This window comes from Diadema antillarum, unplaced genomic scaffold, assembly GCF_040938485.1.
Source record: "Diadema antillarum isolate AM-2024a unplaced genomic scaffold, OU_Dant_1.0 seq00001004_RagTag, whole genome shotgun sequence".
NCBI classification, from domain to species: Eukaryota; Metazoa; Echinodermata; class Echinoidea; order Diadematoida; family Diadematidae; genus Diadema; species Diadema antillarum.
In genome coordinates this window covers 424,349-439,551 of record NW_027271842.1, presented here as the reverse complement: position 1 = coordinate 439,551, position 15,203 = coordinate 424,349, and the positions used below count along the sequence as shown (strand labels likewise).

Below are 15,203 nucleotides of genomic sequence, written 5' to 3'. Positions count from 1 at the left end.
CATTGTACCTTTTAAGTGCAACGATATTGTGTGCATGATTGAAGAAAGGGGGGGGGGGGAGAAAAGAAGAAGGGCATGGCCAGTTTTGTGAACATGCAATGTTTGACCATTTACAATTTATGACAAACCACTGTACATTTCAAAAAGTGAGAAGGCTGAAAATGTTCAGCAGAGCAGGCTGGTCCCGTTGTTGCCTAAGAGCTGGAGCTGCAAGAAATCTCTCATTCTCAAAGGAATAGAAGGCAAGATTATTCATGAATGAGTTCTGCATACACTGTAAATAGCTTTCAAAGAAATACATTACGCACATAAGAGAGCAGCGGGTCATTCAAGCTCAAGATAAAATCTTAAATTCAACAATGACTTGAAATAATCTGTATTTTGATGTACACTGTACATGTATATCCATTGATAGTTTAACTCCTCCATGCATTTGCATTGTGGCAACAGTTCACAGTTAATTGTGATGGAAAAGCCATGAATATGACGCTTGAATGGTTCAAGTCATCCCATCATCCGCACTGAAAATACATTTGTAAATACGCAGTGTATCATGTATTGTATTTTCAAGTGTAGATACACACATGCACAGACACACACACATGCAAGCTTAGGTGCATACATGTACTAATTTGCATCAATAAAACACTTGTATTTTTGTCTCAAGACAATATCTTCTGGTTATTGCTCCTCATGATGTGTTATTGGTTGTCTTGATACAGTACAGTATTTATATTAAGAGAGAAGGAACACAATACAGGCAGAGTCACTCAAGATCATCAGTTCAGAAAAAAAAAGTTTATTAATCATTATCCAATATCACTGTTTTTTAAAAACATTTTACAAAACAATTAAGCAGTCTCATGTTTAATTACTCTCTCTTTCTCTCTCTCTCTCTCTCTCTCTCTTTCTATCACTCTGTCGCACACGCACACACACACTCCACACACGCACACACACACATATTTCATTGATACATCTGTCGCACACGAACACGCACACACACACACACACATATCATTGATACAATACCTCTAGTCTACATACACTCACTGGTACTCGAAATGTCTGTAATAGGATATTCTCGAGACCAATGTACATAATCATAATATGTGATGGTAGATATCGAATGACACCGTGCATTTGGGCAAATGAGAGTGGACACTCCAAGGCAGCTAACCCTCTGAACACGGTGACAACTGTGCGTACTTTCCATCTGGTTGTACAGGTTTAAACAATCAATATGTAAAAGTCATGATGCATAATATGCCTTCTTTTTTGTACTAGAATTCACATTGGTAAAGAAAAATAAAGAGGGATTGAAGTGCTCAATATAACAGATATTGGCATGTCTCCACACAAATCATAACAATAAATCTTGCTATCTGGCTGGTGCGAACTTTCATATTTTGTTTTATGGAATGGGTATCCAAATTTGATGAAATACCGTAATATACCAATATATATCGGGGGTGTGACAGTAGGCCCTGCTTACTTAAAAAATAAATAATTAAAAAAAAATCTGTAAAAATCTGGAACTTACAGACAAAATGTCCAAAGTGCATTAAACAGCAAACATTTCAATGAATTTGAAGTGCAAATGAAGTCTGAAAATGGGTTTTTGGGCAGAATGCTGAAATCTGAAAACAAATTACACTGAACTCTCACATCCTTGATATATGGACATCAAGCTTGAGTTAGCTAAATGGTCTTTGATGTACACTGGAATTTGCTGATCACTCTTAAGAATGCATGTTGTATGTTCACCTTGATCAAGTAAATTATGTCACATATCACCACCAGTTTGGTAAGTTCACCTAGATGTTTCTCCATTTTTATTTTTATTATCATTATTATTATAATTTTCTTCTTTTTTTTTGGGGGGGGGGGGGAGGGGGAAGGGGCTGGCAGACTTATGGTTTGGTCTTACTGTGTACTTTGAAATACACTTGCCGCTATGGGCAAGAACTAGGAGAAAGATATAGATAAGTACCCCCAACTGCACCTGGTGTGAAAAAAAGGAACAGTACAGAGACCAACAATGTGATTGACATAAAGCATGTGGCACTGATAGGGGCTTGCCACATTCAGTCATAAAACAGCATTCTGTCAAGAAACACGATCATAAAACATCAATCAGGGACACAAGGCCATCTAGTTACATAAATGGTTTCCACTTGACATTTTACAGTAGCAACAAAAAGTTTAAAATTTGAGGCTACATTGAAACTTTCCCTTTGACTACCTCAACATGGAGCTCAGCATCCAGCTACTGCTAACAAAAAAGGGTCTGACTGCACAAACAGTGGAACACTTGGGCATTAAAACTATTAAAAAAAAAAACTTCTCGGTGTCTCATATGCACAAATACAAGATGATGATGATGATGATTTTTTTTTAAATATGTAAAGTTAGAGCTCACACACAAAACATCAATGCTCCACTCTTGTTTCTCATCACTTTCTCCATCCCAACTACAGAGGAATCTTGGTTACACAATGGTCAGAAATAACAAAACCCTCTTATAACAAGGTAGTTAGCATTGTAGCAGGTCCAAAATCTTTATAGTTCTTTGTTTTTTATACCATGATATAGTGAGAAACCTGTTGTAAAGAGGTAATTGTCATGGTTTTGTGGTCCTCATTACAATTTACAGCAAGGTTCCCCTGTACATTGTCATTCTCTAGTCTCAAATTCGCTTGGTGAAAGCGTCCGGCTCCTTACATCCTTTCACTGTCTCGCGTTTTGCTCCAACCGTGATCTCGACCTCTCCTCCATCTGCTGCCTGAGTGGTGCCCAATTTGTCAGCCCGGATCATTCAGGCCCAAGCTGCGCGTAAACGAGCAATGCTAGTCCCACATGTACCAACAGTGAGCAAGATCGTCGGTCCGTCAGAGTCCATTCTACATCCCTCCTCGTCATCCTCTTACACAGCCGTCCCCCTCTCCAGGTTTTGCTTGATCTCGGCAGTGTACTTGCCGTAGAAGCGCTCGATCTTCTTGTTGAATCGCATGTTCCTCTCGTTGATGTAGTCGACGTCGTCCTCCTCATTGAAGGCTCTTCTCCTGCTGTACTTGGCTTTCTTCTCAATCCTGAGAGGGAGATTGAAATAAAAAGGTGCAACAATTAGGGGAAAAATTAAGTACTTTGGTGAATCCTGCTCAAATTTAATTGCTATGATGTCATCAGATTTGTGATCTGGGCCCTGTTGCATATCTGCTGAGATCAAGCACATCCCCCCAAATCTAGGTGCTGTTGCATAACATGATGCAATCAAACGTAAGACAGCAAATCAAACATAGGTCTGTGAATACTCACTTCTGCTCGCCTTTTACCTGACTTATGCTCGACTTTTTGACTCATGCCTGATTGCATTTTATATGTGACCCTGCACCTCAAAACAAACAAAAAGTCGCCAGACATGAATTTTTAGTTAAGACCACATTCTGAAAGAGCAGACTTTAAGCTTTAAAATGATGTATAACTCAAATCAAATGGACTCTCCTAACCTATCTAAATATTGGAAAGAAAGCACAAACTCAGGAAAAGTGTGAACTGAGAAAAGAGGCTCTGAAGTACAGTGTCTATTCAAGCGCTTAATCTTTACCAAACCGTGCTGGCTGTGCGATGAATGGGACAAAAAACAGGAAGTAAACCACCAGAGTAACAACAATGAAGGGATGATCAGATTAAACTGAAATTAAGCATGCCTCATTAACACATTTTGTCCATAATTAATGCCAACTTTCAAAGCAGTAGCACTATCCTTTCAAAAGTTATTAGAGTTGAAAGTGAAGAGTGTGGACAAGGTTTTTCAGAAATGAAAAAGGGATTCTAAAGACACACCTAATCACACTATTCTACCAAAAATGTTTGAGATAAACTGCTAAAAAACACACTTTCCTGCCCGTTTTATGATACCAAATTTTAGCATAATGTAGAAGAAGACCCGCTCTTTCAGAAAATATGAAAAAGTCAAGTTCGGCTAGGTTGACCCATTTCACTTATTTTCAGTCTGCACGCAAAATCAGTGTGTGCGACTTTATGTTCGTTTTGAGGTGCACGGTCACATATTATGCAATAGGACCCAGGCCCTGATTTCCTGGGTCTTGCTTCTACAGCATGTTCTCACAATTCGGACACATTTTATGTCTGCAAACAAGGTGTTCTATGCATCACTGCAACAACTCAACTACAGACGAATTATGAAGAACTGATATGACAGTGTGCCTGTTCTAAGCTGAAGGATGCAACATTATTCCATCACTTGATGCAATTTTGTTACGCGCCCCTGGGCAGCATTTGCTTTCTCCAACATTGTCAATCTCAATAAGAAATTGTCTCTCACCGTGAGATGTCGTTGAACTCTTCATATGAGTATTAGGTGAAATAGTATACAAATAATGACTGCTATGAGGGGCACAGTTAAAATTATGGGCCAAAGGTGATGTGAAAACCGTAACCATGCCCGAAGCAAAGCTGAGGGCATGGTTACGGTTTTCACATCACCAAGGGCCTACATAATTTCAACTGTGTCCCGAATATCAAGCAGTTATTATTTGTTTTATATACCGAAAATATAGATTCTAGTCTCTTTTACAGCACTCGTAATCAATGCTGATCGACAGCGCGGCGGTCGTATCATTGGTACGTACGTACGGGTGAGTGATCATCTATATGTGCACACAGTGTACGGGGTTGCGACTGTACACGTACGTCTCCAAACCAGTCCGCTAGTCTCTTTTGCAGCACGCTGATCGAATGCGCGGCGGTCGTATCATTGGTGCGTACATAATGAGCGATCTATGTGTACGGGGTCGCGACTGTCTCCAAACCTATTTTACTAACTGTGCCCGGGCCCCGGTCACAGTAACTAAACTAGAAATGTTGCTATGGCGACTGGTATGCCTCCGCCATAATGCATGATTCTCCTAATAGGTCTATAGTACATGTGGACAATGTGTGATTACATTTTCACAAAAGTGGCAAAATATTAAAATGACATGTTTGTCACAAATGTATTGAATGTTTACCTTCCTTGACCTATGTTTATTGGATGAATAGGAGAGCATGTATTTGGGGATTTAAGAACTTTAACTTGACTTTGACCATTTCATAAGTTTATGCACTGAGTAATTTTCAAGGTATGGAGAAAAAGCGCAATTTCTGTATTGAACAGTAAATTGTTATCATTTTCATCTGGCCTTTGATTTATAAGAGAATCACTGTCAGGCAGAACATACATAAATTCAGCATGTTCTAAGTTTCAAGATAACTTGAGCCACTTCCGAGATATGGAGAAAGAATTAAGTTCAGCACTTTCACTTGATCTTTGACCTTTTGACCTTTGACCTTCTTGGCAAAAAAAAATCCCAGAGAATCTCTATTGGGTTATACATGCATACATCAAGTTTAAAAAAAAAAGTCCTGCTGGCATTGCATAAACATAAGGAAAATAGTAAAATTTTGAAGTATTGCCCTTGACCCCTGACCTTTGACCCCATGAACCCTAAATTCCCTAGATAACCACTGCCAGTCAGTAGATGCATATATATACTATGTTCCATGAAGATACCTTGAACAATTTCCAAGATACAGAGAAAAAAGTGAAAATTTAACATTTTATTTGACCTTTTGACCTTTGACCTTTTGACCTCATGACCCCAAACTTTCACCAGAGAATCTTAATTGGGTAGTACATGTATACACTAAGTTTCCAGAAAATATCTTCAGGCATTGCATAGATATGGGGGAAATAGTAAAAGTTTAAGCATTTGACCTTGACCTTTTGACCTTTGACCTTGAGCATGTGCACCCAAAAGTTGATAGGCACAACTTCACCCCCTAATACACATACATGCCAAGTTTCATTAGGATACCTCAAAAGGTTTTGGTAGTTACCCTGTCCACAAAATTCATTACGGACGGACGGAAGGACGGACGGACGGACGGAAGGACGGACGGACGGACGGACGGACGGACGGACGGACGGACGGAAAGATGGACGGACGGACGGACGGACGGACAACCCGAAAACATAATGCCTCCGGCACCACTTCGTGGCGGAGGCATAAAAATAGGGCACAGCTCTTTTCATGACTCCCCTTTTAACCAATCAGATGAAAGGATTCCAGAAATGAGGTATATTAAAAGTGTTACTTCAAATAGATCATTTCTTCCACTCACTGTTTTTCCAAGTCTTCCACCATCCTGTTGACACCCTCCTCCGTGTCTTGAAACTCAACCTGCGTCAGAGTGTTTTGGTCGGGGTAGAGGTCCTCTCCTCTGCACAAAAAAAAAAAAAAAAACTAGAAATGTCGCTACGGCGACTGATGCCTCCGCCATAATGCATGATTCTCCCAATAGGTGTATAGTACAATGTCTTCACAATGTGTGATGACAGTTTCACATAACTGGCAAAATATCGAAATAACAGGTTTATCAGAAATATCTTGAATGTTCACTTTCCACGAACTGGGTTTGCTATAATTGTCTATTAAAGAGTGCAGGTACACATATTTGGGGAACTTGACTTCTGACCGACCTTATTATAAGTTTATGCATTGAGTATAATTTTCAAGATATGAAGAAAGAGTGTAATTACCAGTACAAAATATATACTTTTTTTTCATTTAAACCTAACCTTTGACCTTTGACCTTCTGGCTGGAAATTTCCAAGAGAATCTCCATTAAGTAATACATATGTACATATATTAAATTTTAAAACTAATAATGCAATCATTGCATATACTAGTACAGGCGTATATAAGGGAAATAGTAACATTTTGAGAAGTTGACCTTGACCTTTGAAACCTGACTATTGACCCATGACCCCTAAATTCCCTAGATAATCCCTGCCAGTCAGTACATGCATATGTACCAAGTTCAATGAAGATACATTGAACCATTTGTGAGAAAAGTGATATTGCAACATTTTCACCTAACCTTTGACCTTTTGACCTTTGACCTTATGACATGAAACTCTCTCTGGAGAATCTTTATGCAGTAGTACATGTCTACACTAAGTTTCAAGAAAATAACTGCAGGCATTGCATAGATATGGGGGAAATAGCAACATTTTTAGCATTTGACCTTGACCTTTTGACCTTTGACCTCTTGCCAATGTCACTAAAATCTACTCAACTAATTGTCCCATCATACATCATCCTTGGACCAAGTTTGGTGAAAGCTGCTTCATCCAGTTTTGAGTTATCACGTAAACAGATAAATTTTAGGATTTGACCTTGATCTTTGACCTTTGACCTCTGTCCGATTTCACTGAAAAACAAATCAAGTAATTGTCTCATCATACATCATCCTCCAACAAAGTTTGGTGAAATTTGCTCCATACAGTCTTGAGTTATTGCGTAAACGGATAAATTTCATGATTTGACCTTGACCTTTGACCTTTGACCTTTAGCCGATTTCACCTAAAATCTAATCAAATCATTGCCCCATCATACTTCATACTTGGACCAAGTTTGGTAAAATTCCAGTAAATATTACTCAAGTTATCGCGTAAACGAAAGCGGACGGACGTACGTACGGACGTACGTACGGACGTACGGACGTACGTACAGACGTACGGACGTACGGACGTACGGACGGACGGACGGACAACCCGAAAACATAATGCCTCCGGCACCACTACGTGGCGGAGGCATAAAAACATGATAAGAGGGGAATCACTGGCAATATTAGAAAGGGTCCCTTGATGTGCCTACAGAATAAGGGCAATCTCTGGAAAGGCAGACAAGGAAATCAATAAATTTTCTGTACAAGCTGGACATTTGCACCGTTTATATACGTGTTCACCATAGTATGATACCCACAGTTGCCCGTGATAATATAGGAAGAGATTGTATGTGCAATTGGCCAAACATGGAGATGATTTGGTATGCACACAGCAGTTCATGCAGAAATAGTGTATGCTGTTCTGATCAGCTAAAAATGGCTGCCCTTGCACAAATGGAGTGTGTTTGTGTGTGGGTCCATTCTCCATACTCTGTTGCTTGATTGTGTGTATCCATGAACTCTTGTATATAGTAGTACTATGAATCTGAAGCAACCCCCCCCCCCCCCCAAACAAAAGACCTCTCACAAAGCACTTATACCGTAGTGTTTGTTGCGGAAAATAGTTGCACGTTTGACAATAGATGCACATTTTGTTGATTAGGTACGAGGAAGATTTCACTTTCGTACATTCATTGCTGATGCTAACCACTTCCTCATATTTGCTTGTGCAATACTTTGACAGAATAACATTAAATTAAGGCAAAAACATTGAATGGCATCAGGCTAAGCCAATGATGCATCAAAGCAAATAATGATAATAATGTATTACATTTAAACCTCATACCTCTTGATACAGAAGTTTCCACATGCTTTACAACAGATGCACAATATGAACTTTTACTCAAACCTTACTAAAACAAATTTGGTCATAGTTGTTGTTTACAACATAACAAACGCGAACAAGTCAGAAAACAGGAATGACAATGCTGAGACAAGCATTTGAAATATTGAAGAACATTTCAAGCATAGTTGTACAATTCTGCAGTCAAAATAATAACCATAACAAAACGAGATACAACCAGTTGGGGTCTAATTCAACAGTGATATACATCTCTTACAAAGGTTCAAGACATTTCTCTAAAGGTCATAACAGTAAGCAAATAATCAACGTTGATGAAGGTGATGGGACAAACTATCACTTCCGAGGCGATCTGGATGTAGCTATCTTTCCGAAGCGCAGCTGAGGAAAGATAGCGTACACATTCAGATCGCCGAGGAAGTGATAGTTTGTGTCATTGCCTGAAACTAAAAGTTGATTATTTGCTTTATATTCCACATCTAGGGTCCTAGAAATTCCCATTTTATTCCACATCTGAAACCGTTTTGGCTGTCTTTAGGTATCATTAGGGCTTAGGCTACGTGTGCGCGTAGATGACAAAACAATGAAGTTGCTGCGCGCACCGCGCGGCACCGAAGTGAAAGTGCATTGCACCGTGTACTATCAAGTGACCTAGATCACATGATAGTCCACAGTGCAACGCACTTTTATTTCGCGCGTACTCATCTTGCGTTAGGACTATGTGGACTGTGTGGAGATCAGCGAAACAAAAGGAACTATCAACATAGAGTGTAACGAACTTTTCTTCTCAGGTGATGTGATGGGCAAAACTACGCTTCATCACGTGATCAGCTCTGGACCAATCCTATTGCAACATTCTGCGGAATATAATACTGAATACTAAAGCACTTACAATTTCTCCTTCTGCCTTTCATAGTTCTGGAGGTCAGGCTTCATCTGTTTTGTCAGTCGCTGGTACTGCCTGAAAGTTGCTTGCTCATAGTCTGAAATGTTGGAAAATGGCAGAAAAAGATGGGAAGAACTTATCAACTGGAGGTTTGATGAAAAGGAAAGAAAATTCTTTTGTTGGATCTGTGTATAATATTTTCAGAACTAATCAAATTCACACTTCTGTATATGAATAAAAAGGAGTTTAGAAACTCAAGACATCCTCTTGTTATTTGACAATGAAGTCAACCTTACTAATATTCTCCTTTTTAAGTAAACTCATTGCAAATTCTTGCCTTTCAAGTCAACTGTAGAAACAAAGACAACCCTGCTAATTTAGAGCCTAGTCTGGACTGATCTGATTTGATGCGTATATAAGGCATAAATGTAAATACGGTGACAAGAATTACCTGGACATTTTGTGGCACATTTCCAAATGCTGCTATGAAAAGAAAAAAAAAAAGAAGAGAAATTGTCATCTTCACACCATCTCATCATGAAAAATCAAATTTTAAACAAGACATATGTACTATTTTTATGAGAAAAAAAAGAAAGAGCGCACAGACGATGAACTTGGAAACTTAGTTTTCTGCTGCCTGACAGAACAGAGTCAAAATACAGCAAATCTGACCTTGGAGAAAGAGGAGTTACATATAAAGTCAATTCAACACCACACATGGAGATGAACCGAGTCTGAGTGCAGGACAAGAAAGAACACTGCTGGGAGTCTAATGCACTGACCTGCAAAGCCCTGGTCGGGATTCCTCTTCTTCTTCTTCTTCTCAAACCTCTCCGCATCCTCAGCCGACACGTCCAAGAGTCGCATCCTGTCGTAGTCTTCTCCACGAGCAGCTGCAGCCTGTGAGGGTAGATGGAGAGTGAAGGCGGTATTCAAGATGATCAATAAAACCATGTTTAGCTATAAATGCAGGACGGAATAAGTTGGAAGAAAATTTGTACTGTTCTTTTTTTTAACACTACCAGCTCTTTATTGTGATCTAAAGAATTCTGTTTCCTTACTCGAAAGCCAAAACTTTGTCAAGTCTATATAGAAGAGGGGATACATTTTCTCCTCTGCATTCTATTTTGCATATATATTGCCAAATGAGCAAAATTTGAATGGATTGTTGCTTACTTCTACTTGCACCTGTTTTGATTTCTTGCACCAAGATAGCAAAAGGAGGCAATTTTATGCATTTTGTTTGTCTTTCTATTTTTTTAGTCCAAAGCAAAATACATTGTATTGGATTAAGAAATGAGAATAAGCGATAGAACATGCATGCATTCTTATTCACATCAAATGTTGTCTCACAGACACTTGGTGCAAAAGAGTAGTAAGTTTCCCTCCTCAATAGAGAGGTTATGCTCCAAGAAGTGTTGCTGTTACCTTTCTCTCTTCTTCGTCTTTGAGAATCCACTCCGATCGTCGCTTCTGAGCCTCGTGGTTAGCCGGCAGCTTGTTCCTTCTGTCCTCCTCCACCACCTCCACATGATTCATCTTGCGCGCTTCATTCTGTTGCAAGATACAAAAGCTATTATGAAAATGAAATGGTATTTACACACATCCCCAATCCCGCGTTCCTTGTGTGAGCTGCACGATCGAGATATATCTGCGAAGAAATCACTCAAGCAAATAGGCACTAAAGCGTTTGGGAATTACACCCAACTTAACAGTTGACGAATTGCAAATTCCATCACACTACAGCAGCAATATGTTACAAAGTTCTGTGCAGCATTTTTGCACATTTATACCAAGTGTGGGGCATTCTTAGGTAATAGTGTTGGAGGCAATATCTCTTCTAAGCTTCCCTGTTTATGCTGTTGACCAACAAATAAAGACAAGATTTTAGTCATTACAGCAATGAGTTCATGAGAACAACTTTAAAAACTATAAAGTCTTCTTACAAAGGTCATTTGAGGACATATACATCAAATCACACTTTTTATAAAATATCATTAAAAAGGCCAAAGACTAAGTTACCGGTACGGAATCAACGATATGATAATAAATTCAACACAAAAGTCAAAGTACAAGGCTTTCAAATCAGCACCCTACTAAAATAAAATTCCTCGATGTTGGCATAAGGTACATTGTGCAGGACGTAATATCACAAGGTTCTTTCCTAACCCTTCGCAAATGCAAGTTCTTCAGTCTGTTCATTCGTTCCGCTTTCTTCTGAGCCGCAGATTTGACCCCTGACCCGGAAGCTGACCCTTCTGGGATGTCTGGGTCCCCTGAGGCAGAGGATGGAGTATCCTTTAACGTTAAATAAAACACACAGAAAAACAAACAAACAAAAATGATCATTATCACAAAAAAAAAGGTTCCTCTGTTATTATCAGTAGATGATAACTCACACACACACACACACACACACACACACAAATAGTTCAAGTAAGATTACATGTACATGTGTACCAAAGAGGCATTTCATGGAATATTATCCTCAAGGCTGTACATTTGTAGATTAAAGAAAGAAAATAAAGGATAATTCTTTGTGAAATTTTTGTTTCACTTGTGCAGTAATTTGCATGCCATCCACGGCTAAGAATTGATGTCATCAAGAACACATCAGTTATTAGCACTTGAATTGGTCTCTTATTAGCCACTGGTCAAAGTATGACCAAACTTTACAACAGTTTTTTTATACCTGTACTGTTGCTTGATTGGGAAAGAAGCCCAACTTACTCAGACAATCAGTCCTATCAAAATACACAAACCCTGTGTATTTGCAAGCCACCCATAATTTGACCACAATGCCCTCCAAAATTTGACTGCCTGCTGTAATAGAAACTTATATATGGTTTTGCACACAGTCGAACCTTGTCACCTTGGTGCGGCTGCTGTAATTTTAATTACACTTCAAAAGCTAGACAGCGTCTAATACAAGCCGCCCACGCACAGAGACTCCAACACCAAGCACCTTCTGATCTGGAGATTCTCCCGTCTGAAACCCCTAGCAAACGGGAGACTCCAACTTGATGTGCGCTTTGCGCACATCACGAGCGCGAAGTCACTTGCGGTCTAGGGTTCTAGATGCTCTATCGCGCTATCTAAGGCTTATTTTTCAACATACAATGAAATTAAGTAAGAAATCATTTCAAGCGGGAGAACAGGAGATTCTGCAAAAATGGGCTTTCGGCGGGAGATCTCCCATCGAAAGCGGGAGAGTTGGAGTCTCTACACGCACGGCCATGATATGACCACAACGCCATCAAAAATCTGGCTGCCTACTAGAGTAGAATCTACGTTTGAAATTTGATTAACCTTTTATATGCTTTTGTGCACGGTCGAACCTTGGTGCTGGTGCCTATCACGTAAGTGTCAATAAGCCATGCAGTGCGCTAACCGATTGAGCCAAATCACTCCAAGTCCAATATCAACTCTCACTCTCAGTCCGGGAAACCCGCTCATGAGGACCGCCCCCGCGTACGAGGATGGTCCCTCCTCATGAGGACCTCCCCCCGCCTCATGAGGCCCCCCGGGGAACGCCTCATGAGGCCCCCCATTCACTTCTTATTCATCTCACATCTGACGTATAAATTGTCGCAACTTTGCACGGTGATTTTTTGTTACACACACATGTCCACTATCCATGATGAAAAGAAGAAAAAATCCTGTCTGTTTTTTTTTTCAAAAATCGAGTTTTAATCAACCGATGTAGAGCGCCCATCAAAACACGGGCGCCAGCGCGTTCGCACAATGCAAGACTGCCGCACCTAGCGGCCTGATCCGACTAAATATTTTCGATGCTTTTTTCTGCGGCTCTCACCTCTCCGCGCACGAATCAGCCTCGTGAAGCTGAAGTCTGACATCTTTTTACACAAATTCGTAACGAGAAAAATTAAATCAGTACTAACCTGATCTTGTCCATATATTCCAAATTACTATTCCACACTGATAGAGTAGGTGGGTAGATGACATACTCCAGTTTGTTAGCAAAATAATCACTTTGTAGGTAAGACGAGTTCACTTTCTTCGTCAATTCCGCCCACGATTCCGCCGCCCGCTTACCGTTTGGGCGCTTTCTCTGGAATCATCCCGCGACGCGACGTACGTCGCATCACATCACGCATCCAGCACATACCAGTCTGGTATGTGCTAGATGCGTGATGTGATGCGACGTACGTCGCGTCGCGGGATGATTCCAGAAAATGCGCCCAAACGGCGGAATCGTGGGCGGAATTGACGAAGAAAGTGAACTCGTCATCACGTACCTCGCATCACATCACGCATCCAGCACATACCAGACTGGTATGTGCTGGATGCGTGATGTGATGCGACGTACGTCGCGTCGCGGGATGATTCCAGAGAAAGCGCCCAAACGGTAAGCGGGCGGCGGAATCGTGGGCGGAATTGACGAAGAAAGTGAACTCGTCTTACCTACAAAGTGATTATTTTGCTAACAAACTGGAGTATGTCATCTACCCACCTACTCTATCAGTGTGGAATAGTAATTTGGAATATATGGACAAGATCAGGTTAGTACTGATTTAATTTTTCTCGTTACGAATTTGTGTAAAAAGATGTCAGACTTCAGCTTCACGAGGCTGATTCGTGCGCGGAGAGGTGAGAGCCGCAGAAAAAAGCATCGCCCGTGTTTTGATGGGCGCTCTGCATCGGTTGATTAAAACTCGATTTTTGAAGAAAAAAAAACAGACAGGAATTTTTCTTCTTTTCATCATGGATAGTGGACATGTGTGTGTAACAAAAAATCACCGTGCAAAGTTGCGACAATTTGTACGTCAGATGTGAAATGAATAAGAAGTGAATGGGGGGCCTCATGAGGCGTTCCCCGGGGGGGCTCATGAGGCGGGGGAGGTCCTCATGAGGAGGGACCATCCTCGTACGCGGGGGCGGTCCTCATGAGCGGGTTTCCCAGACTGCTCTCAGACACTGCTCTGCTGACATGCTGTGTGATGCCCCGATGGCCAGTTCAATATAAAGTCGAAAGTTTTCTTACTTTGCCCCTTTGTCAAGATATCTTTCTTTTTAAATTCATTAGTAGGCCTAAATCCTAGTACTTTATTGTACAACAACCACAAGGCCTTGGGGCAACAATGCATGTAGATTCTAATGGACGATTCACACACCACACAGCGGACATCACACTGACCACTGCAACTGTTCATCATTGACATTGTTTAACGTGTTTAAGAGCACCAAAAGCAGTCACAGCCACGTACTATTAAATCGTAGATCCAATAGATACTATTAGTATTAGAAATGTTGATCTAGTACAAGTAGTAAAATACAGTAGTGTCGTGTCTCCCGCGCGTGGACGCGCGGCGCGCTGCCGCAGCATATGCTACGTAAACATACTACGCTAAGCATACACGACGGCTCCCACAGCATTAAATGACTGTGTACAGTACGTACTGTACACAATCACTAGGAGTCTATTAACCGCAGCACCGACCCCATACGGACAAATACGTACCGTAAAGGGGGTTAGGAGTCTATACCGGTAGTGCAGTGGTTATTATTGACCTCATTTATGCAGGTTCTTACACCAAATCATTAGGTTTCTCCACTATCTTTCACTACGATCAATAAAGGGGAACATTTAAGAAACCCCCAAACTTCTGACACCATGTGTCTGTGAGTCTCCCGATTTACAAAAGCTTGTTATGCTCGATTTGCTTACCTTAGAAGACAAATCTGACATTGTCGTGGAAGCTGCCATTTTTACAAGATTTATGACCTCTTTTAAAATTAATTGTCTATGTGCTACTTTTTGGGATTTCTAAGCAACATAGATCATCAATTAGAATTTTATTATCTTTTTTAAATTAATTCCAGAATGTAAATATTTTTTTTATCCCTCAAATTACTTTTGCTCTTAATTTAATCCCTCCAAGAATGAAAAGATTTTGTACGAGACGACGAGCTAACCAGCGC

General features: G+C 40.4%; 1 protein-coding gene across 1 annotated transcript; it reads right to left on the bottom strand.

The window, feature by feature from the left end:
• Positions 1-1,999: 1,999 nt before the first annotated feature.
• On the bottom strand, positions 2,000-14,988 carry LOC139742521 (pre-mRNA-splicing factor syf2-like). The gene is made up of 7 exons (XM_071653053.1): positions 14,950-14,988; positions 11,430-11,558; positions 10,689-10,814; positions 10,043-10,160; positions 9,267-9,357; positions 6,187-6,285; positions 2,000-3,092 (listed from the first exon to the last, which is right to left on the bottom strand). The coding sequence occupies exons 1-7, from the start codon at positions 14,986-14,988 to the stop codon at positions 2,927-2,929; spliced, it is 768 nt and encodes a 255-aa protein (XP_071509154.1). The 3' UTR covers positions 2,000-2,926.
• Positions 14,989-15,203: the final 215 nt, after the last annotated feature.